Source organism: Camelus dromedarius, chromosome 12 (assembly GCF_036321535.1).
Source record: "Camelus dromedarius isolate mCamDro1 chromosome 12, mCamDro1.pat, whole genome shotgun sequence".
Taxonomy (NCBI): Eukaryota; Metazoa; Chordata; class Mammalia; order Artiodactyla; family Camelidae; genus Camelus; species Camelus dromedarius.
Genome location: NC_087447.1, coordinates 970,720 through 996,001, shown reverse-complemented (window position 1 = coordinate 996,001; position 25,282 = coordinate 970,720). Strand labels below are relative to the sequence as shown.

At 58.2% G+C, this 25,282-nt stretch overlaps 1 protein-coding gene and 1 long non-coding RNA gene across 3 annotated transcripts; one reads left to right on the top strand and one right to left on the bottom strand.

Annotated features, from left to right (window-relative positions):
- Positions 1 to 5,524: 5,524 nt before the first annotated feature.
- On the bottom strand, positions 5,525 to 7,583 carry LOC116152069 (uncharacterized). Its single transcript, XR_004135625.2, has 3 exons — positions 7,302 to 7,583; positions 6,768 to 6,974; positions 5,525 to 5,737 (listed from the first exon to the last, which is right to left on the bottom strand). It is a non-coding gene; the product is annotated as an uncharacterized LOC116152069 (long non-coding RNA).
- Positions 7,584 to 7,879: 296 nt separating this feature from the next.
- On the top strand, positions 7,880 to 24,043 carry TOLLIP (toll interacting protein). Of its 2 annotated transcripts, XM_031448070.2 has the most exons (6): positions 7,880 to 8,035; positions 15,797 to 15,946; positions 17,011 to 17,193; positions 18,007 to 18,159; positions 18,933 to 19,023; positions 21,960 to 24,043. In XM_031448070.2, exons 1-6 carry the CDS (start codon positions 8,003 to 8,005, stop codon positions 22,169 to 22,171), a joined length of 822 nt encoding a protein of 273 aa, XP_031303930.1. In that variant the 5' UTR covers positions 7,880 to 8,002; the 3' UTR covers positions 22,172 to 24,043. The 2 variants fall into 2 exon arrangements, with proteins under 2 accessions (XP_031303930.1, XP_031303931.1); XM_031448071.2 differs by lacking the exons at positions 17,011 to 17,193; positions 18,007 to 18,159; positions 18,933 to 19,023 and having other exon boundaries at positions 21,960 to 22,161.
- Positions 24,044 to 25,282: the final 1,239 nt, after the last annotated feature.

Here is a 25,282-nt window from a genome sequence, read left to right as displayed (position 1 = left end):
CAGAAAATCAGTTGGGAATTTTCTGTTTATTTCATTTTTTAAAATTTTGTTTTTATTCTATTAATGTGGTAAATTGCATTTATGATGATTTTTAAGCGTTAAACCACCCTTGCATTCCTGAGATAAAGGTCATATTATGACAATAAATTATCTTTCCTAGATATTAATGAATTCAATTTGCTAAAAATTTTGTTAAGAATTTTGCATCTAAGTTCATGAGGGATATTGGTTTGCAGTTTTCTATTTTGTAGTGTCTTTGTCTGGTTTTGGTACTAGCATAATGCTGGCCTCATAGAAGGAGGTAGAAAGCATTTTCTCCAGTTCTTTTCTCTAGAATTTGTGTAGAATTAATGTTATTTCTTTCTCAACTATTTATAGAATTCATCATTAAAACCGTTTGAGTCTGGAGTTTTCTTTGTGGAAATGTTTTTAACTTAATAGATAAAGAACTGTTCAGGTCATCTATTTCTTCTTGAGTGACTTTTGATAATTTGTGCCTTTCAATGAATTTGTCTATTTCATTCCAACTCATTTAACTTACGTGAAGAAGTCCGTAACATTCTCTTATTATATCTGTTGAATCTGTAGTGATGTCAACCTTCTCATTCCTGGTGGTGGTAATTTATGTTTCTGTCCTTTTGTGGCTGTTGTTGTTCTTCCCCTGAGCAGTCTGTTTAGTGGTTTACTGATTGTCTAAAAGAAATTAGCTTTTGTTTTTACTGATTGTCTCTATGGTCTTTGTTTTCTGTGTCACTGATTTCTTCAGTGGCTTTTATTTTCTCCTTAGAATTTAATTTGCCCTTCTTCTTCTAGTGTCTAGGTGAATGCTGATGTCAGGGTTGTCTAATGTAGGCATGAATCCCCCTACACACTGCTTTAGCTACATCCCACAAAAAGTCATCTGTTATGTTTTTATCTTCATTCAGTTGAAAATGCTGTCTCAACTTTCCTTTTGGTTTCTCTTGTATACACAGGTTATTCACTTGTTTGTTATTTCATTAAATGTTTTGTGGATTTTCCTGATATCTTTCAATGATTGATTTCTAATTAATTCCATTTTGGTCAGAGAATAGACTTTGCATGATTTCAATCATTTAAGACTGTTTTCTGGCCCAGAAGATGGTCTATCTTGGTGAACATTCAGTGTACATTCACCAATGTGTACTCTGCTATTGTTGGATGGGATTTTCCACAAATGCCAGTCGGGTCAAGTTGTTTACAGTGCTGCCCCAGTCTTCCGCACCCTCACAAGGTTCCTGTCTGGTCCGCTGAATGTTGAGAGAAGGGTGTTGAAATCTCCAGCTACAGTTGTGCATTTGTCTTCCCTCAAGCTCTTCCAGGCTTTGCTCCAAGCATTCTGAAGCCCTAGAACTACATATATAGACTTTAAGGGTTCTTGTGTCCCCTCAATGAGTTTATCCCTTTGATACAGGAAAAATGGGGGCAGGGCACAAGAGGATAGCCATGTCCCAGGTCCCAGGGACTCAACAGGGACATCCCCCATCAAGCGAGGGTCTTTGGCTTCACACAGGAAAGAATTCAAGATCAAACCATAGTGGAGCAAAGGTGGATTTATTCAGAGGGATACACACACTCCATAGACCGAGTGCAGGCCATCTCAAAAGGCAAGAGAAAGGCCTAGGAGGTCACATTCTGTAGACAGAATGTGGATCATCTTACTCAGAAAGGAGATCAGTGGCCTCAGAGCAAGGAGTTGTCTAGGAAAAATGAGACTGCCCTGAGGTGTGGGGCTGATGGTTTTTATGGGCTTGGTAATGTCACATGCTAACAAGTGGGAGGATTATTCCAACTACTTTGGGGAGGGGCCTGGGAGTCCCAGGAAGTGAACCATCACCCACTTGTTGACCTTTTGTGATCAAACTTGAAACTTCATGATGCCTGTGGAAGGACCATTTAGCAGGTATTGCATTTCAGTGAGCTTATACTGAAGCTCAAGGTCTACTGGAGAGGAATCTTCCACCATCTTGGGCCTAGTGTATGTCCTATCCTGTTTTTCTCAATGGCTGTGTCATTCTTTTAATGGTTGTGACCTGCTCCCTTCCCTCCTGTCTCACCTTTACCATCTTAAATTGGCCTTCTTTACGCCTGACAATTTCAAGGCAAAGCCTTTTGCATACTCTCCTCAGTGTCCTGTAGGTTATGTGAATTTTGACTCCAACTGGTGGGAGCAGGAACTACGCCTGGCCCTGTAGCCTAATAGTATTTCTTCTGTAACTCAGGTGGCACTCTCTCCTGCCTCAGCAGTTTCATCCCAAGTGTGCTCTGGTCTGTACTCAGCTGAAGTGTCTGCAGACAGCACTGCCCCTTCTCTGCTCAGGTGTTCCCGCTGTGAATGCCTGCCTGCCCAGTGGGCTCCTCAGCTCGGGGAGACCACTGCCCTCACCCGTTAGCCTCCGTGCTCTCCCCAGGCAGTGAGTAGAGGCAGTCCTAGAGCCCACCTCATTTGTCCCCTGTCCCACAGGGACCACTGAGCTTTGCTGCCTGCTGTCCAGTGTCTTGAAACATGATGAATATATTTTGTGTGGAATTTTAAAATTCATACAAGCTGTTCTGCAAACATCTACTTCATTGTTTCTCCCTGTTGCATTGTATCCATAGTGTGTGTGTAACACATTCTACGGATTCAGTCCCCTGAAGATGGGTGATCAGGTTACTAGCTTCTGTACATAAACAACTGTGCAACAGCCTTGAATGCATCCCTTGGGGGTCAGCGTGAGAATGTTTCAGAGCGTACGCTCAGGAGAGAGCTCATGAGACATGACTCGTTTATTAAGCACCTCCAAGTCACTCCTCAGAGCGCCTCTGCCAGTCTGCCCTCCTGCCAGCCACAGGGGAGATGCCTGAGCCCCCTTCTCACCCAGACTGCGCCGTCCCCCTTCCTAATTGCTACCATTGTGATGGAGATAAGTTGTGTCTCCTTACGGTTTTATTTCTCTTACTGTTAACGAGTTCCAGAGGCCCTCCTACACTTGAGCATTTGGGCTCCCCCTCTTTGAATGGCCAGTTTACAACATCCATCTTTTTACTTATTTATTTATTTATTTAAACATTTTATTTATTTTTTATTTTAGTGGAGATAATTTGGTTCATTTATTTACTTATTTATTTTAATGGAGGTACTGGGGATTGAACTTAGGACCTCGTGCATGCTAAGAACACACTGTACCACTGAGCTATACCCTCCCCCCTGTTTAATTTTTGTTTTTTTTTTATTATTATTATTGAAGTATAGTCAATTTACAATGTGTCCATTTCTGGCGGACAGCACCATGTTTCAGTCATACATAAACAGCTGATACAGGAAAACAGCTGTGGGGTGTGAGAAAGGCTATGTCCCAGGTCTCTGTTGGGCCCCCGGGACGTGCCCCGCCAAGTGTGGGTCCTTGGCTTCGCGCAGGAAAGAATTCAAGAGGGAGCCACGGTTGAGTGAAGGTAGATTTATTCACAGAGATACCATGAAAGGCAAGGGACAGGCCAGGAGGTGTGGGGGTTGGGTGCTCAGATTACAAGTAGGTACACACTCCACAGACAGAGTGCAGGCAAGCTCTGGAGAGACAGGGGCGGCTGCGAGGCGCCTTGTTGCTGCTTTTTATGGGCTTGGTGGCTTCATATGCTAATACTTAGAAGGACCAGTCTAGGGGAAGGGGCTGAGATTCCCAGGAAGTTGGCCATTTCCCACTCTTGACCTTTTGTGGCTGACCTCCGGACTGCCATGTCGCCTGTGGGCGTGTTATTCCGCATGTTAATATATTATGATGGGCGTATAATGAAGCTCAAGATCTGCTGGAAGTTAAATCTCCCACCATCCTGAGCCTCAAGGCCTGCTGGGGGTTGAACCTTTCACTGTTTTGATGTTAATTGCTGTGGCATTCCTGGAGTGGCTGTGCCCGCCCCCTTCCTGTCTTACACCCGGATACTCATTAACATCTGTGCACTTACCTTCTGGCCCCCTTGTCCCTTGTGATTTATGGGAGGTGTTCCTATAGTGTGCACGTGAACCGCCTGCTGGTGTCAGACACTGTGAACATTTTCATCCTCCACCAGCTCATGACCCTTCCTGTCGTGCAGATGACAAAGGCATGCATACACCCTGTGGGCTGTACTGTAACTTAAGTGAGATAGTACATAGAGAGCATTAGATCAATGCCTGGCACATGCGAGACACGCAAAGGTGTCATTTATCATTGCTATTACTCAGAATCCCACCCAGAGGCACACACAGAGCTGTCTGGGGCTCTTGGTACACTGGGAGGCTTCACGAACGCTGGGACCCACACATGCCGTCACGAGTTGAAACCCAGACACAGAAAGGCCAAGAGAGCTCACCTCCCATGGCAACGTGGAAACAGACTGGAAACAATGACGATTCCATGGGTAGATGACATCACTCAGGTGACATGCAGGGTCGGGACCCTGCACGTTGGTGCTGGGTATCTGAGTGAGTATAAGCAGTGAGGTGGAGGAGCCGGTGTTTAAGTTAGAATTCCCTCTTCAGTCTACACTCTCTACAGAAATACACTTGGCTGGACCCCCAGCCTCCAGATTCGTCCCTTCTGCAATTCTCCTGCCAAAGTTGCCTTCTCTGCCCTCCCTCTGTGGCCAACCCACTCAACTCCTTAGGGCCCCATGATGATGATGGCTCACTATTGCCCCTTGCCTTGGCTCCCAATGCCCACTCTTGGGTTGAAACCCCCCTTTCTGGCCCACCTTTCCTTCTTCTGCCCTTCAGCCCCCTCTGCCCTTCTCAGGGGTATGAGATCAGTGCCCTGGTGGCCAGATGGCTTGCTCGGCTGAACACCTTGTCCTCACGTCTGGCTTCCCAAGTGTCTTTCCTTTCATCACCATGTGTGTTATCTCCCAGCACCCTGACTCCCGCTCACACCTTCCCAGACGGACCAGAGGAGAGGTGGCAGGTTTACTGATTTTATCCTTTACAAACCCAACATAGGTATTGAATTTACCAAATAGTCATCGGACTATTTGGATCAGGAATTATTTTTTCGTTCAGCATAAGGCAGGGGTCCGATTTAAGGGTTTGTTTTGTTTGTTTGTTTTTTCATAAGTTTTAGTACACTTGTTAAAAGATGCTTCTCTTCCCAAATGCTCAGCAGTGCCAGCACTCTCAGAGGTCAAGGTTTCATATTTTGTTTCATTGGTGAATTTGTCTATCCCCATACCAATATCCCAGAGTCAAGGGCTATAGCTTTATAATCCATTTTGATACCTCCTAGGACAGCTTCCTTCTGCCTCCTGCTTCTCTTCCTTCTTCTAGAATGTCTGTGCTATTAACCAGCCTTTGTTCTGCTGTAAAAATTCTAGAATTAGCTTGTTACATTTCTTAAAAAGCTGGGATTTTAATGATAATTTCTTTTGTAGGGCAATTTGGGGGAGAATTGACATATTTCTGCCACTGAGCCTTCCTATCCATGAACATGGTACATAGTTCCCAATTTATTCAGGTCTTCTTTAATGTCTTTCAGTAAAACTTTAAAATTTCCCTGAACACTTCTTTAAGAGCTACATTTTTATGTTTTCTATTTTGTGACTCTTCAGTTTTACAAAACCGTGTCCTCTGGTTACCGCTGGTGATTAGACACACGTGTAGAAGAGCCTCCCTTTGGCCTCCTGGATCCTCTCCACCTTTCTCTGCCTTGCTGTGTGCCCCGGGAGTGTTCATCTACAGAATGCATCACCTGGTTAGGTTCATAGGAGACACCTGTAGAGATGAGAAGGGGAGGAGAGAGGTCAGAGCATTTATTTCCCGAGGCCCCTCTCTTCAGGCCTGTGTCTTGGCAGTGGGTTCATTCCTCTGCTGAGGAAGTCTCTTTCCCAATCACCACTCCCTCCCTTTGTCCTCTCAAGGCCAGAAGTGGTAGCAGCTTCCTGCAGCTAAAAGTCCATCAGTGCGTCACCATGCCTCAAGTATTCACTCACCTCTGCCCTTCCTTTGTGAACAGTCCATTTACTAACATCCCTCCAACCATCTTTCTGAGTATGCCACCTGTTTCTTGCCAGGACACTGACTGATACAGTAATTGCCACTAGAAGTGGCCCCAGAAAACAGACAATCAGAATGGGATTCCAGGATTGGGTTGCTCATATACCAGATGAGCATCTGGATAAAATCCTTGCCCTGGGGCAACGGAACACCAGGAGTCTGCACCACACAGGGGCATCCCAGTTCCTCAAATCACCACCAGCGGCGGCTGGGACGTGGTGCAGGTGGAGAGCATGTGGACGCGTGGTCGCGTGGATGAGATACTTAGTTGCTATGACAAATACAGGATTACAGAAACTATGCAGGGGGCCGTTGACTTCTGAAGGCTCTAGAAAGTACACAGAGGAAAAGGGCAATGCCTTGGCTGTGTCAGTGCCCTCCAGCCACACCACCAGGAACACATCTGTATTCAGCAAAGTGGCATCATTACTGGTTGCAGCTGAGGAGACCATGCATATGGGGATGCACAGGGGACTCAGAAGGCATCGGAAAGGACTCCTTATAGGATTGGGGCTTTTGTAGGTGATTCTGGGGACAGTTTAAGGAAGCAGGGTTTTGCTGTGGATTGGATGGCATCCGGGAGCTTCTTAACAACTCGTACCTAAAAGGAGAGAGCACTAGAGGGAGGCTCAGACTGCACATAACTGGGAAGTGACAGTGTCACCCAGGCCAAGCTCGTGTTGCTCGCCCTGCGACAGGACAGTAAGTAGGGAGATGAGGCGTTGGAACAAGGAACAAGGAACAACACCTTTATTTGGAAAGCCAGCAGACTGAGAAGATGGTGGTCTAGCGTCCCATAGAATCATCTTGCCTGAGTTAGAATTCAGCCTTCTTTTATTCTAAAAGGGGAGGGGGTACTGTCAAACATTTCCTAGCTCCAGTCAGCTTCTCCAGGGGAGGTGTCAATTTCGCCCTTCCCACAGTCATTCACAGATGGGCCTGGTAGGCATGTTTCCTGTGTGATAAACAAAGGTATGTCAGTTTATCGCTCATTAGACAGGGTTCCGGGAGATGGACCCTTATGTGTTATTTAAGCTTACGGGCAACATCCCTTTAGTAATTAACTCGTAGCAAAATGAATAAATTCGAAGTTTAAAGTAAAAGAAACAGATACAGGCTGGAGTCAGATTTGCCCTTTCCTGTTACAGCCCCAGGGCACCAGCTCCAGCGGGAGAGGGCTGCGGGGATGGGCGTGGGGAGGTGTTCATGTTTTGTCCAAGAGCACGCGTGGCTGGTGTGGTCAGTGGCCCTGTGTGATCTGGTTGCCTGTGAAGCTGCTTACGTTCAACACCAGGACGCCGGGACTGGCCGCACACAGGCCTGTCCACCTCCTCGGGGGACAACAGCAAAGCCTCCAGGGGACTCAGAGGCAGCCCCTGTCCAGCAGCTTCGGGGCAGGCCCTGCCAAGGGCCGTTGGGGAAAAAAGGAGGCGGCGGGGGCGAGGGGAGTGGTCATCGCTTGGCCTCACAGCAGACCGACGCGGAGGGCGGCTGCTGCCACCCCGGGTCACGCCGGTCACTCCCCGGCCAAGCACCGCGGGGCCGCTCCGGCCGCCCGGCCCCCGGCCTGGCCTCGCCGGCAGCGCCTCTCGGGGTCTGCGGGGTCCGCGCGCGGTGCCGGGCGCTGGTGGGGGCGGTGCTCCGGCCAGCCCGGGGACCCGTCGTCCCCGGACCCGCCACCAGGGCCGCCCCGCCCCGGTGACCCGCTCGGGCTGCCCCACGGCCAGCTCGAGAGCCTTGTCGCGGGGCCGCACCGCGGGGGAAGCGACTGCGCAGGCGCCCGGCGAGAGCGCGCGTGCGTGCGCGACGCCGGAAGGGGCGGTGCGGCGCTGCGCCTGCGCAGTGCTTAGCACAGGGGCGGGGCCGGCCGTCAGCTGACTGTGGCGGCGGCGGCCTCGCGGGACCACCGACGGTTCGTGGCTCCGCGCGGAGGGTCGCCGGCGCGTCAGCTCTCTGCGGGCGAGGCGCCGAGCCGGTCAGACCATGGCGACCACCGTCAGCACGCAGCGCGGGCCGGTAGGCTCCGGCCGTGGGCAGGCTCCACGGCCTCTGGGCACTGGGGAGGGCTCGACGCCGGGCTCTGGGCGAGCAGGAGGGAGTCCCCGGTGGGGGAGGCCCCGGGTCCCTGTGGGTCCCGAGTCGGGGAGGCCCCGGGTCCCGGTGGGTCCCGGGTTGGGGAGGCCCGGCTCCCGGTGGGTTCCCAGTGGGGGAGGCACGGCTCCCGGTGGGTCCCCGGTCGGGGAGGCCCGGCACCCCGGCAAGGAGGCCCCGGACCCGGTGGGTCCCTCTGTAGAGAGGCGCTCTGAACTCTGGATGGGTGGAAGGCCTGTCATCCTTTCTGCCCGCAGGCTGGGTGAGGCTCCCAGGCTCAGCTGTGTCCCCAGTTAGTGACCGTTTCTCAATCGCTCGGTTTCTTCAGTGACAAGTGGGGGTTGGGAGTGGAGAGCTGGGCGTGCCCCTCACCCCTAGCCCTCTCGCCGTGTCCCCAGGGCACCGCTCGCTGTGTCTCTGCAGGAGCACGAGTACAGACGGCTCAGGTCGGCTCCAGCCGCGCGTTCAGGCTGGGTTGGGTGGGTCCTCGTGAGTAGTGAAGCTTTTATCAAACGCAGCTGTAAACGTGCAGTAGATGGACACCCGGGTCCTGCTGAGTGGGAATGAGGCTCCTCTGACGTGACACTTTGATGTGCCTTCCCTCAGAACGTCCGCTGCTGAGTGTAAGCCCCGCTGCCAGGGCTCCTCCCCCCTTGAAATGGGGCTGATGAATCTTGTTTGGGCTTCTGCCGACCGGAAAAGAAGCCTTTCCACAGAAGGTGATTCTGAGTTTGAGGAAGACCCAGGTCTTGTCAGAAGCCCTTTAGGCACAGAGGCTCTTCCTGAGCATTTGGATTGGACCTGACAGCACTTCCTGTCAGACCGGGGTGTGGAGACGTCCCAGAGTCAGGAGAGGGATTTTCCGGACCCTGATTTTCAGCGTCTGTGTGTCTCCATCGTCACTGCGTACCATGAGTTACCGCAGGTTGACTGTCAGCAATGTCTCATTTGTACACAAGTGGCTCATCAGAGAAGCAAGGGACCCAATCAGGGCCTCCCCTGGGAGCAGTGGTGTGGCCGTCAGGCAGCACGGCCCCGGTCCTGGCCTGTCGCAAGTCCTCGGCCTGCTGGGATCTCGGTGCGCTCGTCTAGAACTCACACGGTGACGACGGACGCGTTGCAGGCAAACCCCGGGGGCCGGGCTCAGTGCGGGTGATCCCCTCCTTCTGCGAGGGAGTTAGCAGCCCCCGCTGCAGTGGGAACCAGGCATCAGAGGGTGTTTGGACTTGGGGCCTGTGCTGTTGAAGGCCTGGTCTGTCTGACCAGCCTCGTGCTCGTTGCTCTCCGGCATGTTCACTTGCAGCCAGCGTGGCTGTAGATCCCACATGGAGACCAGCAAGTGTCTGCAGCGTGCTCTGCACGGCCTGTACGAGTGCAGTAAGGTTAGGTCTGGGCTCCAGGGTCCCTGCGACTCACCCACCATGCGGTTGACATTAGTGTCTGGGCAACATGGTGCAGCGGTCACCAGTGTGGTGCGTGCCGTCGGGATGTTCCACATGGGGACGGTCACATTCAGACCCATGGGTCTGAACTCAAGTTGGGGTGAGCAGTGGCCCACCTGGGCTGGGGTCAGGAGGAAGGATCATTTGACCTGGGACTGGAGAGGGAGCTGGAGTTGGGAGACGGGTGTGAGGAGAGAGCAGGGAAAGCAGACCCAGACAGGGTCTGGGGGTTGGAAGGTCCTGGGAGGCGGTGCCTCCTGGCATGGGCCTGCCAGACCCCGAGGCCTGTGGGTGCAGGCGGATCTGGCACTGACTTTGATCTGATTGCCACTGTGCACTTTTCTTTTTTTTTAACGTTTTTGCCTGGCCCACACCATCTGGCTCCCATACCTTCCCGCCAACCTGCTCCTGTCTGGGTTAGCCGTCCTTGTGGGGGCCTTTTTGGCAGTTTCCAGCGCCGTAGAGCCCTTCCCTTTGTGGTCAGCAGAGTCTGGTGGAGGCCTCTTCTCTTTGCCGGATGCACAGACTTCGTGTTGCCTGAGACCCCGCTGGCTGCCGTGTGCGTGTGGCTGTGGGCCGAAGCCAGGAATCCAGCCGGGCTGGTGGAGGGAGTTGGCAGGCGCTCTCCTGCTGGGTCCGTGTTGGGCAGCTCCCCTGAATGTCAGCCCACTGCCCGCAGGACAGGGTTCAGCCAGGGTGCCCGGAGCCTGGGCTCACGCTCTTTCGGGCCCTCTCTGAAGTCTGACTGTCGCCTCCTGCTTGTTGTGAAGGAGTGACAGGCACAGTCTTTGGGCACGTGAAGGCGGAGGAGGATCTGACCGGTCTGGGAGGTTCCCCCTGTGCTTGAGGGGGAGCCTGCTAGGAGTGTGCCTAAAGTTCCAGGAGACCGGCTGTCTGTACCTTCTGGGCAGAGTGTTTCCTGAACGGCCCTGAGGTTGCTCAGCCCTGTGCTTTTGGCCCAGTTTTTGCAATGTGGATGTTTCTGTTCTGACAAGCCTTCTCCAGCCAGTGCACCTGCCAGTCCACACCCTATTAAAAAGCACCTGATGGGCACCCCCAGGAGTAGTTGTGTGGGCCTGCCTTCCACAACAGGACTCGGTGGGGGTTTGTAGGACCCCTGCTTCTGACCATAGCGCTGCTCCTGTCAGCTCCCGGGCCAAGGTTAATGCTTGCTTGGAGGCCAAGATGTGCGGGCCTGTCCGTTGAGTCCAGGCTGATAGGAGCTGATAAGGACCAGTTGTCCTGCTGTCCTGCTGTGGGGGCCCCTTCGTCCTGTCTTTCCCCTGTGAGACCTGAGGTAAGCTGTCGGGTGGCCCGTGGTGTCCAGGTCCTCGGCAGCCTTGCACATGTTGGTAACTGTTGCTGCGCCTGACTTCATGGGGGACAGCGAAGGCTGACACTGACCTGTGTCACTTGCTCTGTGTTTACTGACTGGGACTGTGAGGATGACGCGTCTCCACCGCCAGCGCCGTCTGGCTGCCCTCGAGCGCAGCCTGCACGGGAGAGGCAGGGTGCGCGCCGAGCGCTCTGTCTTTGATCTCCAGCATCCAGAGGTCGGAGCTCGTTCTCTCTAGGCTGTGCCTGCCTTCCTCTGCCCCAGCACCACTGCGAGCCCAGCTGTCGGCCTGCGGTGTTCATCGCTTCTTGCTCCGGGCACGCCCCTTCCCGCTGGCCCGAGTCCTGCCCCTCTGGGTCCCTGTGAGCTCTGCTTTTTCTGAGGCTGAGTTCGGAGAGCACCCGGGTTTAGACTGGCCCCGTCTTCCTGTAAGTCGCACCTTTCCACATGCGTCAGCCCTGCTGGCCATGCACCAGCCTCTCTTGTTGGGTCCGATGCTACCTGGAGAGCCCAACTTCCTTTTAGGGAGCGTTTGCCTGGGAAGTTGTACGTTCTTGGACTTCCCTCTGAACGTTGGTGTCGGACTGGTTTGTCGTCAGCAGCACAGAGCTGGATTGTTAAAGGTCAGGTCTGGGCTGTCTGTCTTTGTATTTTAACTGGAACACGTTAAACAGTCTTATGTGCGTAGCTGTACGCATGCCCTTCCCGCCCACCATGTTCTTTTGTGCTTTTGTTTCTTTTTCTCTTCTTGCCTTCTTTTGGGTTGAATAAATATAGTTTTTTTAAGCTCCATTTTTTGGTCTCTGCTGGTTTGGGAAACGTGTATTGTAACTCTGCTCTGTTTGTGGTTATCCTGGAAATTTTATCAAGCAGACTTATCAGGATCTAAGGTTAATCGTTAGAATTACCATCGTGCTGGTCAGCGTGTGCCTCGGTGGCCGTCCCAGCGTGGTGGTTGTGTGCGGAGGCGCTGCTTTGTTTACCCTCCTTCCAGGAGGACGTTGTTGTTCTGAGCTGGGGCCTGGTCAGATGCGCTCGTACACGTGTGCTTTCTCTGATTCCTGAAAGGGGCTCCCGCTTGGGGTCCCGGGTTGACAGTGTCCTGCTCCCGGTCCGCGGAGGCCTTTCTTCTGGCTCCGCGGCTTCTGTAGAGCAGGCAGCAGTTGACTGTGCCCTGGCTCCCCGGCCCCTCCCGCCCCCGCGTCTCTTCCCTGAGTTCCGAGCGCCCTCTGGCCCCTCTTCCCGCAGCGGCGACATCCACGCGGGAGTTCGCGTCAGTCACTCGGGTCCCGGTGCTGCTCTCACTTTGATCTCTGCGACTCGGTGTCCTCACGTGGACGCCTTTCTCCCGCGGTGCCTGCTGGCCCAGCCGGCCTGGAGGGAGGACCTGGCTGTCAGCTGCTCGGTCCCTGTGAGTTATTTGTCATGCCTCAGAAAACTGGCCACCCCGCCTTTCGTACGCACGGCTCCCCTTCTGCACGCCTCCTACCGTTTATTTTTGCTTCACCTACAGCTGGACGGTGGGAGCTGGGGCGGGGGTGTCGAGTGTGGGGGCTGTGGGCCCCAGGAGGGAAGCCGCCTGTGCTTTGAGGGACTAGGGGGTGACTGAGCAGGCAGGGGGCACGGCGGTGGCTAGTCTGGGCTGTTTGTCCTGGAGCACAGATGAAAGCGGCCCCTTCCTGCCCAGGTCACTGTCTTCCCTCGGGGATCTCGGCTGGTGCCAGCCCCCCCCCCACGTGACGGTGACTGTCTCCCCCCAGCCTTCCTTCCTGAGTTCCACGTCCATGCATTCCATGGCTCCTTGCGTCTCCCTGGAATGTTCCAGACGTCACAGACAGACCAGCCCCCTCCTTCCTCAGACCCCCCCCCACTTTGTCCTATTCAGTTGGGCAACACTTCCATCCTTCTTATCGCTCAGGCCAAAACCTCAGGTGGCCTGGCCTCTTCTGCGTCCCTCTGGAACTCATGCCCGGCCCACTCTGCCTTCCAAGCACATCCAGAATCTGGTTCTTTCTCAGTCTCTGCACCACCCACACACAGCCACACTTGCTCAGCTGGTCTGCCTGCTGTTATATCCCGCAGCCAGGTGCCAGGCAGAGCCAGACGTGTGGTGCAGCACGCCCCGGCTCCCCGCCCGCCCTGGGTTCCCCACCTGCTCTGGCTCTCCACCTGTCCCCAGGTTCCCCACCCACCCTGGGTTCCCCACCTGCCCCGGCTCCCCACCCGTCCCCAGGTTCCCCATCTGCCCCAAATGCCCATCTGACCCGGGTTCCCCACCTGCCCTGGGTTTCCCACCTGCCCCAACTGCCCATCTGCCCTGGGTTCCCCACCTACCCTGGCTACCCACTCGCCCTGGGTTCCCCAGGTTCCCCACCTGCTCCCTTCCTCTCCTCTCTGAGAGTCAGAGCCCCTGGCCACCACTCCTGGCTGCCTGTCCCCCTGCCTCTGACCTCCTGCTCTCCCTCCCTCGCTCGCTGTGTTCCAGCCACCTCCCCGTTCCTCCACCTGCCAGGCAGGCTCCTCCCCACGTTCTGCATGATGACGCCTCCCCGCCAATCAGGTCTTCGCTGAGATGACATCTTCTCCACGAAGCCACCTGTGTGTATTTACAGTGCCGCCACTTTCCACACACAGTTAATTGGCTGATACTCGTTTGTGTTCTTTCGTTAAAACACACGCATCGTGAGAGCAGTGATCACTTCCCTCGGCTTCTTGTTGTGACGGTTCCATGGAGCTCACAGAGCATCTGCCCATCTGTCCCAGCCCTCGGGCCCCCTCAGTACTTTGGTAGGGCTGGGGATGTTCCATCTCAGCTGACACCCGGGTCCTGGGCCAGCGTGAGGGCTGTGGAGCTCTGGCCGAGACCCCGTGGAAACCACTGGTTGTCCCGCCAGCTTTCCTGGTCTGGTCCTTGCTTGGGGACTGTGGTTGTCCTCTCTCTCTCATCGGTTTTCCAGCATCTTCGTGCTCGTTAACACCACGGCCCCTCAGTCCCCTGGTGCAGAAGCTGTGTGGGCGGCGGGCTCCGGCAGAGTCGGGACATCCAGATGTTTTGGCCTTGAGTAGCCCATCCTGATGTGGGTAGTCCGGAAGGTTGGGGAAGGCGTGGGTGATAGGAATAGGGGAGGGGGCTGGGTTTATAGAGTAATGTAAGACCACCCTGACCCACCCCTGCCCTGGGCCTCAGCCCTGCTGCTGTCTCTGGCGGGAGAGCGGGTGTGGGTGCCCCCACGTTGTGCCTTCAGGCAGAGCCGGCCCCACAGACGCTCCGAGTACCGGCTCATCCTTCCCCGCTCCTGACCTCACTGCCAGCCCTGAGAGCCCAGAGGCTCCATGGGGGGTGTGTTTGGGAGGGGGCCAGGCTCTGTTCTGGGTGCTTGTGTTTCCGGGACACCAGCAGGAACTGGCCGTTGGTGTGTCCTCAGCATCTCAGCCCTCCTGGCGGGATGGGGGGCAGGGCGCAGGGGGTCACCACGGGCCTTCCTTGCAGGGCACGCCCTGGGACCTATCTAGCTGTGCCACACGCCTGGGAAACGCTGCAGTGACGCCCTCAGGAGGGAAGGTGTTGTGTCCCTCTCTTGGCAACCCCAGGCCTCTGGGCACCCGCTGGGCCCACTGGGCTGTGAGAAGTGCCCCCCGCCCCCGATGGGTCCTCGTGATGCAGAGCGTGTGTGGAACAGCTCCTCTGGTGGCTCCGAGCAGCTCCCAGATGGGGTCAGGCCGAGCCAGGCTGGTGGGTGCAGAGGTGGGGGGAGCCCCAGGCAGGTCCCGAGTGTGTCCACTTCCACCAGCGCCGTGGGGTGTGTGTGGTCTGTGGGCCTGGGATGGGGAAGGAGGCGAGCCCAGGCCTCTGTAGGGATCCTCAAAAGGAATGGTGGTGCAGGCTGTGAGCTCCGTGAGCACAGAGCCTTCTGCAGCCTGCTGGACGCCATGTCGCTGGGCGGCCCAGGGCACCAGGTGCCGTCTGGTCTGCGCAGGAGAGGCCTCAGGGTCCAGGGCGTCTGGACATCCAGGTGGTCTCTGGTGGCTGCTGTCTGTAAACAGTTGCCAAAAGTCCTGCAACACCCTGGGGTCTTCCTTTTGGTGTTTCCTGAAATTGCGCGGTTCTTCAAGGCCCTCGGCTGGGGTCTGTGGCGTCCCTGGGCAGTGACAGCGGGCCAGGGCCACCGCAGGCAGTGCCTGGCCCTTGGGGCTGTGGGTCCGGTCCCCCTAGCAGCCAGGCCTCCTGCCGTGGGTCCTGCGGCTTCTCTCTTCCCTTCATCTGGGCTCTGCTTACACTGTGACTCCTCCAGCCCTCTTCCCACGCCTCCTGGAAAGAGCAGAGTCATTGAACTGGGGGTCACGGCACCCTGGGTCAGGCCAGCCTGGCCGTGCGGCCCACCCTCCAAGCTCATCTCTGCTGGTGGAGCCCTGACCGACTCTTGCTCAGTCTCCTCCCGTTTCCTTGGGAGACGCCACTCCCTTGGAGCCGTCCCATCACTCCCGTCTCTCCAGGGCTGAGTCTTGGGGGCTTCTTGCTGTTAATCCATTGGCTTCTTTTTGTCTTCGGGGCATTCTTGTATGTGAACCGTTTCTCGTGCAGATGTTTGAAGGGCTTCAGCCCAGAGACCTCTCCAGGTCCCGAGATCACCCGTTGGTTTGTTGGACAGGCCTTGCTGGCAGCCGTCCTGGTACCAGGAAAGGGATTGCGGACTCGCGGGCAAGAGCAAGTGGAGCCTGAGATCGGCCCCACCGGCCGGCTAGCACACAAGACCGGCCTCAGGGCAGAACCGTGATGGGGGGGGGGGGGGGCCCTTGGAGCAAGAGAGGGGCCCTGTTCTGGAGAGTGCAGGCCCCCGGGAGGGGTCCGCAGGCTGTGGAGACTCTGAGCCTACGGCCCCGCCCCCGACGCCCGCCTTGCCCCCGCAGGTGTTCATCGGGGAGCTCCCGCAGGACTTCCTGCGCATCACGCCCACGCAGCAGCAGCAGCAGATCCAGCTGGACGCTCAGGCGGCCCGGCAGCTGCAGTGCGGAGGGGCGCTGGGCAGTGTGGGCCGCCTCAGCATCACCGTGGTGCAGGTGCGTGCTGGCCAGATGCGCTCTCAGGGTGTCAGGGGCGCTGCCGTGTTGCTCCTGCATCTCTGGGAGGCAGAGACGTCTGTCCGTCCGTGTGTCCCCGCTAGGCACCAGAGTTCTGTAGTTTGGGTTTCATGTTTAAGCCCACGTGAGCAGGTACCCCCCTGACAGATAGCCTCCCTCCTCCGTGGGCGTTCGTGTTTCCTCCCACAGACTCTTCCCTCGTCCCAAGCAGCCCTCTGGCTCTACTGGGCCCACGGCCCATGTAAGATGTGGGTGGGCCCCTCGGACTCCGAGGCCTGTGATGCCCGAGCGAGTTGCCTGCACCCTGGCCCCATGTGGTGGTGGCCAGGGATGTCACTCCCGAGAGACGCCCCCTCGTGAAGGGAGGTGGGGCACCAGCCCAGTCACCATCTGGGGCACAGAAAGGGCCCTGGCCAGGCCTCACGTCTCCCGGACGCCCTGTCCCCTGCTGGCTGTGGCTGCCCTCTGCACATTCTTCCTCCTCCTGGGGGTGGGGGGACGACCCCCTGTCCGGCAGCTCTCTGGTGTGTCCTTATCACAGAGACACACCACCGAGCATGGATTTCTCCCCGTTCTTGGTGCCCAGAGGCCAGCTGTCCACGGGCTTGATCCCAGGACCCACAGACACCATGGTCCATGGATGCTCCAGCCCCGTGTGTGAAGTGGGGCAGCTTTGCACGTGCTCCTGGGTGCTGTAGGTCATCCCTGGGTCCCTCTGCATCACCTAACACCACGGATGCTACGTGAATAGCTGCTGTACAGTTTAAAGCCATATAAATACTGCCGGAGTGGCAAATTCAAGTTTTGCTTTGTGAAACTTTCTGGAATTTTTTTCCTTAATGTTTTTGATCTGTGGTTGGTTAGGCCCATGGATGTGGAGGGCCCATTCTGCAGCTAGAACTGTGAACTGTGCTCTGGTGGGTTTGAGTAGCTGGGTGGACACCAGAAGACGCTGGAGCGGAGGGTGAGAGGTTGGGCCCCGCAGCCTAGCCTCAGCTCTCATCTGACGGCCGCCCCCTTCCTGTACCTCGGCTCCTTTTCAGGCCAAGTTGGCAAAGAACTACGGCATGACCCGCATGGACCCCTACTGCCGGCTGCGCCTGGGCTACGCGGTGTACGAGACGCCCACGGCCCACAACGGCGCCAAGAACCCGCGCTGGAATAAAGTCATCCAGTGCACGGTGCCCCCGGGCGTCGACTCCTTCTACCTAGAGATCTTCGATGAGGTGAGGGCGCTGCCCGCCCGGGGCCCCTCGGGGGCAGCTCCGTCTGGCCCTTTGGCTTGTGCACTCGGGGCTTTTTAGGGCTTGGTGGCAGCTGTCCTGATGTCCCCAGCATTGGTGAAAGGCGCGTGTTCACTGCAGATCCTTCGAACTTACATTCGGATGCGGCACCTCTGTGACAGCAGGTGCCCCGGGCTCTGTGCCTGCCAGGCAGATCAGGCAGCTGCTATCTGCGGGTGCGGGTGTGATGTGGGTCGGCACCGTGCTGGGTGGATATAGGCCTCTATGGTTGGGTCGCGTGAACCTCCCAAGTGTCCCTGGTGTGTCCGATGGCTGCGCTGGGCTCTTTCCCAGCCTGTCCTCCAAATGCCTGTCTGGGAGTGTCCCACAGCTTCTGAGGCCGGGCCAGGGTGGCCCCGGTGGCGCTGGTTGGCGGACGAGGGCTCGGAGGGCTCAGAGTGGGCAGCAGGGCTGAGACGGTCCCTGTGGGCTCTGCCCTGCTCGAGTGCCCTCCTCACCCTGCCTCTCCGGCCCGCAGGGTCGGGGTAAGGGAAGGGTGGAGGTGCGGTGAGCTGGGGGAGCGCGTCCCAGCGCTCGCTGGTTGGAAGGGGTGAGTGCAGTGGTCCAGTGGGTCCTCCCTTCTCCCTGGACCCACAGAGGGTGGAGAGAGGGGGCACCCTGCCTGGAGGGCTGGAGGATCCCAGGGGATGGGCTCTGAGGGGTGGGGCTTCAGGAGACCATTGTCGGGATGGTGCGCAGGGACAGGCACCTGTGGGGATCCCACTAAGTGCTGTTTCCCTGTGGTCCCTCCCTCAGCGGGCCTTCTCCATGGACGACCGCATCGCCTGGACGCACGTCACCATCCCCGAGTCGCTGAAGCAGGGAAAGGTGGAGGATGAGTGGTACAGCCTGAGTGGACGGCAGGGTGACGACAAGGAGGGCATGATCAACCTGGTCCTGTCCTACACGGTGAGGGCGGGGTGGGGGGGTGACACGGCCAGCTTGGTCCTGTCTTACGTGGGGAGGGCTTCCTCTGGGCTGTGCAGCCTCAGGTCCCCAGGCTTTTGCCTGGCTCCACCCTCAGTGCCCCTGCTCCTCTGGGACCCTTGGGGGACAGGGGGACAGGGTTAGGTGTCTAGATCTGGGGTTCCTGCCACCTCCTTTGTGTCCTCCAGGTGGTGTTACTGTTGTTGTTTTAGCTTTTAGTCCAAGGTGTTCCCACGCGCACTCATCCCCCAGCTTGGAAGGTCACCGTCTGTCCTCTTGTTTCAACCCCCACCTCCTGGTCTGGACCGTTCTAAAGCGGGTCCCAGCACCAGCGTGCTTTCAGTTGTGCACGTCTCATCGCACACCCTTAGCAGGTGTTTCCACGGAGACAGGGTCGTCGTCATGCTTAGTTAAGCGGCTGAAACCAGAGATAGGCCGTCGTGAATCGTCACAGGTGTTGACCCGGAAGCTTGCGCTTGGGTTTCCGTCGTTGAATTGTGTTCTCTTTTTGTCACATCTCGGTCGGCTGTGGCTCAGTAGGTCTGAGGAGCACTCAGCCGAGGCATTCTCCTCCTGCTCCCCCAGCAGAGCAGTGCTGGGGTGTTGTCAGCGTGGGCCGGGCGTCCGACGATGATTCACGAGGCTCTGGGCCCTGTGCTGCCCCTCCTCATGTGGTTCTGTTGAGGCGGGAAGTGATGAGGTTGGGATGTGCCGTGTTCCTCTGTGACCCCCTGATCATCTTTGTTGTATTTCAGTCGCTGCCGGCTGCCATGGTGATGCCGCCTCAGCCTGTGGTCCTCATGCCCACCGTGTACCAGCAGGGCGTCGGCTACGTGCCCATCACAGGTGTGTGCTGCTGCTCTCCTGGGCGTGTCCCCAGGGACAGCGTCAGAGGGGGTGGTGGGTGCATGGGGATCCGGAGCCTGGGGCCAGGGTCTGGTGCTGTGTTTGAATTTCTTATGCATATGTCAAGAATAGAATTTGTTTTTTCCCTAACCGTGGACACAAATGAGGTGAGCTGAAATTTACAGAGATGTAGAAGTGCAGTTTCTGAACATTTCAGCGCGTGAGTTACCGCCACTCGAGGTCACGTTCCTAGGAAGTTGGGTGAGCTGTGTGCACCGACGTTAGTGTTTCTGTCCTGCTTATTTACCTCTGCGAGTCAGCAGCCGGGGGCAGCGCAGCAGAATGGAGCTGGATCCGCGTGGCTTTCATGCCTTTGAATTTTCCACCTGACATTGGCCTGCTGGTCAGCTCCACTCTGGCCTTGGCGGTGACTGGACTCAGCTAGGTTCCCACGTTTGCGGCCATAAAACCAGGCAGGACTTGGGCAGTGGGAGGCCCAGGGGCACAGGGGAGACCAGGTGTGGACGAAGATGCCATGTGCCCGTCCCCAAAGTTCTAGACCCACGGTCCAGCCACTGCCTTCTAGGGTGAGGTGTGGACCTCACGTGAGGGCCCCATGTTCACTGCCCTCGAAGCCACCTGCCTCCCAGCTTGAGACCTGAGACCGTCCCCAGGTTGAAGGGAACTGGGCTGCAGAGAGTCAGGGTTTCGTCTCTGCTGTTCCCAGAAGTGCCGGTGGTGGGAGTGTGACCCCAGCAGCAGGTTTGTGTCCGCCATGCAGACGAGGGGAGGTGGGAGGCGGTGCCAAGCGAAGCTGTCCGCTGTCACTCTGGGTGACTGGGGATTGTTGGAATCCTGACCTCAGGATTCCGCGACCTGGCTCCACCCTGCACCCAGGTTTGGTTTGACAGTTGGTGTGGGTGTCTTGCCAGTGAGCCCGGTGGCGGGAAGCACGTGGGTGCCAAGCTTGGATTTTTCCTGCTTGCTGGCGGGGCCATGAGTTCACATGGTTTCTGTCCATTCCCTCTGCCCCACCTCTCGCAGGTACATGGATGGAGCCCCTGTCCCCACCTGCGTCCTTGTCTGCAGCACTGATGGGGGCCATCATTCCCGGGGTGGGCGCTGGGGGCTCTGGGCCATGTTGTGTGCAGCCCGGGGGGCTGTGTGCCCTTGCTGGCTCAGCCTGGAAACCAGTAGGCTCCCAGGAAGATGACGGGGAGGAGCCTCCCTCTTGGAGCTCCGCTGCCTCCACCTGCCCAGCCCCCGGCACTGTCTTGGGTACCACCGAGGCCCCAGTGCTCTGTCCCGTTCCCTGAGATGCCCCCTGCCAGCCCCAGCACATCGACTCTTGAGGCTTCCAGGGGGGTTTGACACACGTCCAGGGTGTTAAGTTGGTGGTTCAGGAACATGCCCCGTTCCACGGGATGCCCGCACAGCCCTGGGCACTGCCTATAGGACGCCATCCCTGAGGTGAACTGGCCAGGCCTCCGAGGGGCTATGGGTTTGCAGAGACGCCCCCTCCACCGGCTTTCCACTCCCATTTCAGCGTAAGGATGCTGGGCAGAGCGGGTCTGCGGGGACCGTGGGTTCACCCGGCTGCCAGGAGGAGACCTGGGCACCGCGTCCCCTGCCGCGTGGGCATCTGCCCTGCACGGTGTGGACCTCCCCGCCACGTGCGGGGCTCTGCCGACTGCCGGGCGTGACAGGGTGCTTGTCTTGGAGACGGGAGAGGCTGTGGCCTGACCCTCGTTCCCCGTGGGGAAGGCAGGAAGGGTCCTGGAGGCTGCCCCCGCTTCCCAGGTTTCATCTCCCTTCTCCCTGCTGCTGAAAGGTGGTGGGCAAGCCCCTTCCTGGCCCCAGACTCCTGCTCCCAGGACGACCTGGGGCCTGGTCTCACCAGGCTCGAGGGCCCCACCTGGGACCTGGGTGACCTCTCACCTTTCAGGACGTCAGGCCCAAAGGCCCGTGTGTGAGGTGTGCGGGCGGGTACTGGGCACAGTGTGGCCCAGGAGGGACCTGGGAGGGGATGTGAGCGCTGCTGCCAGCAGGTCTGCGCCCTTGTCCCAGGAGACGGCCGTGCACCCGCGGCCAGCTCCCACTGTTTGAGTGCCTATCAGCCCTTCCGCCGGTTCTGACTTGTGCAGCATGGGGCTGCCCCTAGGGCCTTCTGACTGCAGATGGGGAGAAGGCATCATGTCCTGAACTTACTTCTCAGCCCAGCGCCCCCGGGGCCGGGTCGGGAGTGTGGTCTGTGCTATGTAAGAGGTGACGGGGTGGAGCCCCACTTCCTCTCTGGAGAGGTGCCCACTAGCTGCGGGCTCTCTCGCATGCCCCCCCGGGGTTTGTCTGGGCGTCCTTGCCTGGCACTGGCAGGCTGGCAGGGCCCAGCTCTGGCCCCCGCCCTCAGCCTGGATTTTCCTCAGTCGCAAGGTTCCTAGTTTATCACCCACGTCTGACAGGAGTGAAGGGAACGTAGTTGGCGTGAGGAGGTGACACCAGGAGCCCCACTTGTAACTGGTGGGGCCGGCATCCAGGACCCCACGTGGAGACCTGGCACACGGCCGCCTGGTGCCCGTGAGCGCCTTGCAGGCTGTCTGCTGTCGCCCCGAGTGCTGTGCGGGAAGGGGCTGGTTTTGTGGCCCCTGGTCCGTGGTGGGAGTTGACCGTGTGGTGTAAGTGCCCTAGTTCCTTGGGGCCAGAGCCTGCAAGCACCTGTCCCCTACTGCCCCTGCTGTGCGGTGGGCTCGTGTGAGCTGCCGGACACTGAGTCCCCCCGAGCGCCCGGCCGGCTTCTGAGCTCGTGCTGGGAGACGAGATGGGGTCGGGACCGCTCTCCTGGGAAGGCCCATGGGACACGTCACTTCCTCCCTGTGGCCAGAGCTGGCCTGAGCGTCGGTGACGCTCTGCTGTCCCTGAACTTCGTCTTCTGCTTGCAGGGATGCCCGCCGTCTGCAGCCCCGGCATGGTGCCCATGGCCCTGCCCCCAGCCGTGAGCGCCCAGCCCCGCTGTAACGAGGAGGACCTGAGAGCCATCCAGGACATGTTCCCCAACATGGACCGGGAGGTGATCCGCTCCGTGCTGGAGGCCCAGCGAGGCAGCCGGGACGCCGCCATCAACTCCCTGCTTCAGATGGGCGAGGAGTCCTAGATGCGTCCCGGACCTGCGGGCCAGGCGTCCCCGGGAGCCCCGCCCCGAGCCGATTCCTGTGAAAGCGCTGTGCCCCCCCCTCCCCGACGTCCGCGTCCCCGCCCCCTCCCTTGCTGGTGCATGTGGCCTCGTCCCACGGCTGCTCTCGGCGTCGGTTGGGTTGGGTGGGTGGCTTCCCTCTTGCTTCACATCGGAGAAGAGCCGACCGTGGCGTGGCCCGTGTGCCCTCGCTGGCTCCCCGCCCCCGGGCGCACGTGTTCCCCCTCACGCCGCCCGGGGGGCTCTCCTGGGAGCGCCTGCCCCGCCAGGGCCTTGGCGCTGAGCCGCCTCCGGTTTGATTGCTGGCCTGCGATGACGCTACCTGAGCCGGGAGACCCATGAGTTTAAGGCACGTAGAGTCCGCGAGCAGCTGGCCTGGGGTTATTGTTAGAACTTTCAGGCTGAGGGCGCCTGTCCTTCCCTCGGTGTGCTCTGTGGCCTGCTGACCAGGGTCTGGGGTGGCCTCGCCCGTGGGCATGCAGAGCCGTCGTCCTCAGCTCTGGAGGCCCCTGAAGTCTCTCCTGCTGTTCCACACCAAGTCTGCGCAGCGTGCTTCCGAGAGGCAGGGGTTGCAGCCCCTTGCTGTGACCCCCTCTTGCTGCAGAACCAGAGGCTGCAGGTGTGAGAAGTCGGTCCAGTACTTTGTTTTGTTTATTAAAGGGCATTTAGGAACCGCTGGCTCACTGCTGACGTTAATTTAAGAGCACGTGGAGCCCCCGTGCTGTCGCTTAGTCTGGATGACAGGGAGGACGTCTGGGGACCATGGGCACTTGAAGTCTTCCCTCGAGGCAGGTGGTGCCTGTGCAGTGTGGGCCGCACCCTGGCCCGGCTGCGGCCTCGGACGCAGAGGTTGGGGCAGGCTGGGTGACATTCACGAGAATCAGGTATCTGAGAAGTGTCTCGAAAGCGATGCACTTAGAATAACATGGGTGCTTGGGAGACGCACCTGGCGGCTGCAGTCCCTGCTCCGTCCTTGGAGGCGCCCAGCCTTTGGACACGGAGGTGGATTCAGCAGCGTGGACTTCTGTGCAAGGTCAGCAGAGGGAGTCAGGACCTGAACTTGGTCCTTGCACCTACACACACAGGTTAGGTGTGATGTCGGCCAGAAAGGCTGCTTTCTGCCCCCGAGGGGTGCATCAGACCTGCTGTCCAGGCGGTGGCCCTGGGTGGGGACCTGCGTCGGGGGTTGGGTTTGGACCACGTGTGCCTTGCTGCAGACTTGCTCTCTGATGCTCAAGAGCACTGGGTGGGCGGCGGTGGCCCTGGTGTTAGGTGGTGACTGCAGGGCACAGGCGCGCCCCGCCTGCTCGCAGACATGCGGCCCCCGGGGCCTCTGTTTGTGGGGGGGAGGGGGGCGTGGCTTCAGGACAGGCCCCAAACCTGCCACTGCACCTCCCTTCCTGTGGACGCTGCTTCCGTCGCACATCACAGGGCGCACGTGGTGTGAAGCCTTCGTTAGTTAAATCAGACTCCCATCTGCTGTGGTCACAGTCGGGCCCTGTGTCGTGGGCGGTGCAGCCCGTCAGGGAGGCCTGCCCAGGCTCGGGCGCCCGCAGCTGCCGGGTCCGGGGGCCACAGTGCCTTGCAGGTTGTTGCTGCTCTGATGATCGCTCTGGGTCCAGTCCGGCCGTGTTGGTGAGGAGAGAAGCATTTCCAGCAGCCCCTCCCCCGTCCCCGCTCCCGCCCTGTCACAGGCCCTGGGGCGTCTGCTGTGCGATGTCTGCCGAAATGGTCCTGATCATTCTGTTGGGGTCCAATGTCCAGATTCCTCTTGAATCGTAAAATGTATTTTTACTTTCAGTCTTCTACTTTAATAAACGGTCTGTGTGAAAACAGAGACGTCAAGTCCTCCAGGGAGAGTCCGCCGGTTCTGTTCTGAGTGTTCTCAGCCTGAGTCACGACAAGCTGGGGTGTGGCGGTGGGCGTAAGCCTGCCAGCACACTGGACGCCGGCCTTGTGAGTGCGGGCAGGGAGCAAGGCTGGGTTCCAAACGTGAGCCTGAGAGGTTCACGCCGAGCATGGAGCGCGGAGGGCGGCGCTGTGCTGCTTCTCGCGGGCCTGTCTGTGGTTCTCTCCAGGCCGTTGGATGTGGGAGCAGGGACAGAGCACGGGCCACAAGGCGTCTCCCGTCTGAGAGGGCCCCACGACCCCACCTCTTGGAGCCGGACCCCAAGCGGGACTTGGCTCAGGCTCGTGCCCCAGGGGTGCATTGGGGGTGGCCTGGCAGGGGGCACGCATGTGGAAGTGGGTGGACGCAGTCAGGTGTGTCCTGTCCCCGGCCCAGCCCTGAATCAGCAGCTGTTTCTCCAGCAGAAACGCTGTCCTCACCGAAGACATTGCACAGCCCAGGTGGAGGGTTGCGTGGAGCCCACCCCGGCCGCCCTCGGTCAGGCTCCCACGTTGTGGGAGTGTGAGTGCTGTACACAACACTGAGATACAAGGGGCCCTTCTCCCCAGCAGCCCTGGCCCAGGCCGAGCGAGCTTCCTAGGTGTCCACCGCGTCGGGGACGGGCTCGTCTGCTGACACTGTGTCCCAGGCCAGCCCACGGCAGGCGCTCAGCCTAGAACAAGGGGTGGGGTCACAGCCTTCCCCATTGTGGACCTCAGTCTACACTGCCCGTAGCCCCGGAAATTAAAGGGGGAAACCTGGTTGGTAGAAGGAAAGGCACCTTGTCCTGGAGGAGCCCGAGGTGGCCTCAGGGCTCCAGCTGAGATACGGAGTGGCCACTCATGGGCTCAGCCAGCACAGGAGGACACGGCCACAGAGCCAGGCCCCCCGGGATCACAGCAGCCAGTTTTCCTTTGAACCACGTGACAACTTAGTGTCATGAAAACGATAAACACAAAAGTGCAAGCAAGGATGGAGACTTCAAAGCACAAAAGCGCAGAACCAGCAGTAGAGCTGTTAGGAGTGAAAATGGAGCCGCCGGAGGCAGTCCCTTGACAGGTACCTTGTTAGCAGGGTGGACGTTGCTGGGGGGAGTGACCCAGCGGGGCCGAAGTCACGCGCTGGACGCAGGGCCCAGGGGAGGCCAGGGCACAGCTGGCACCTCTGGTCGGGACTCAGGTGAG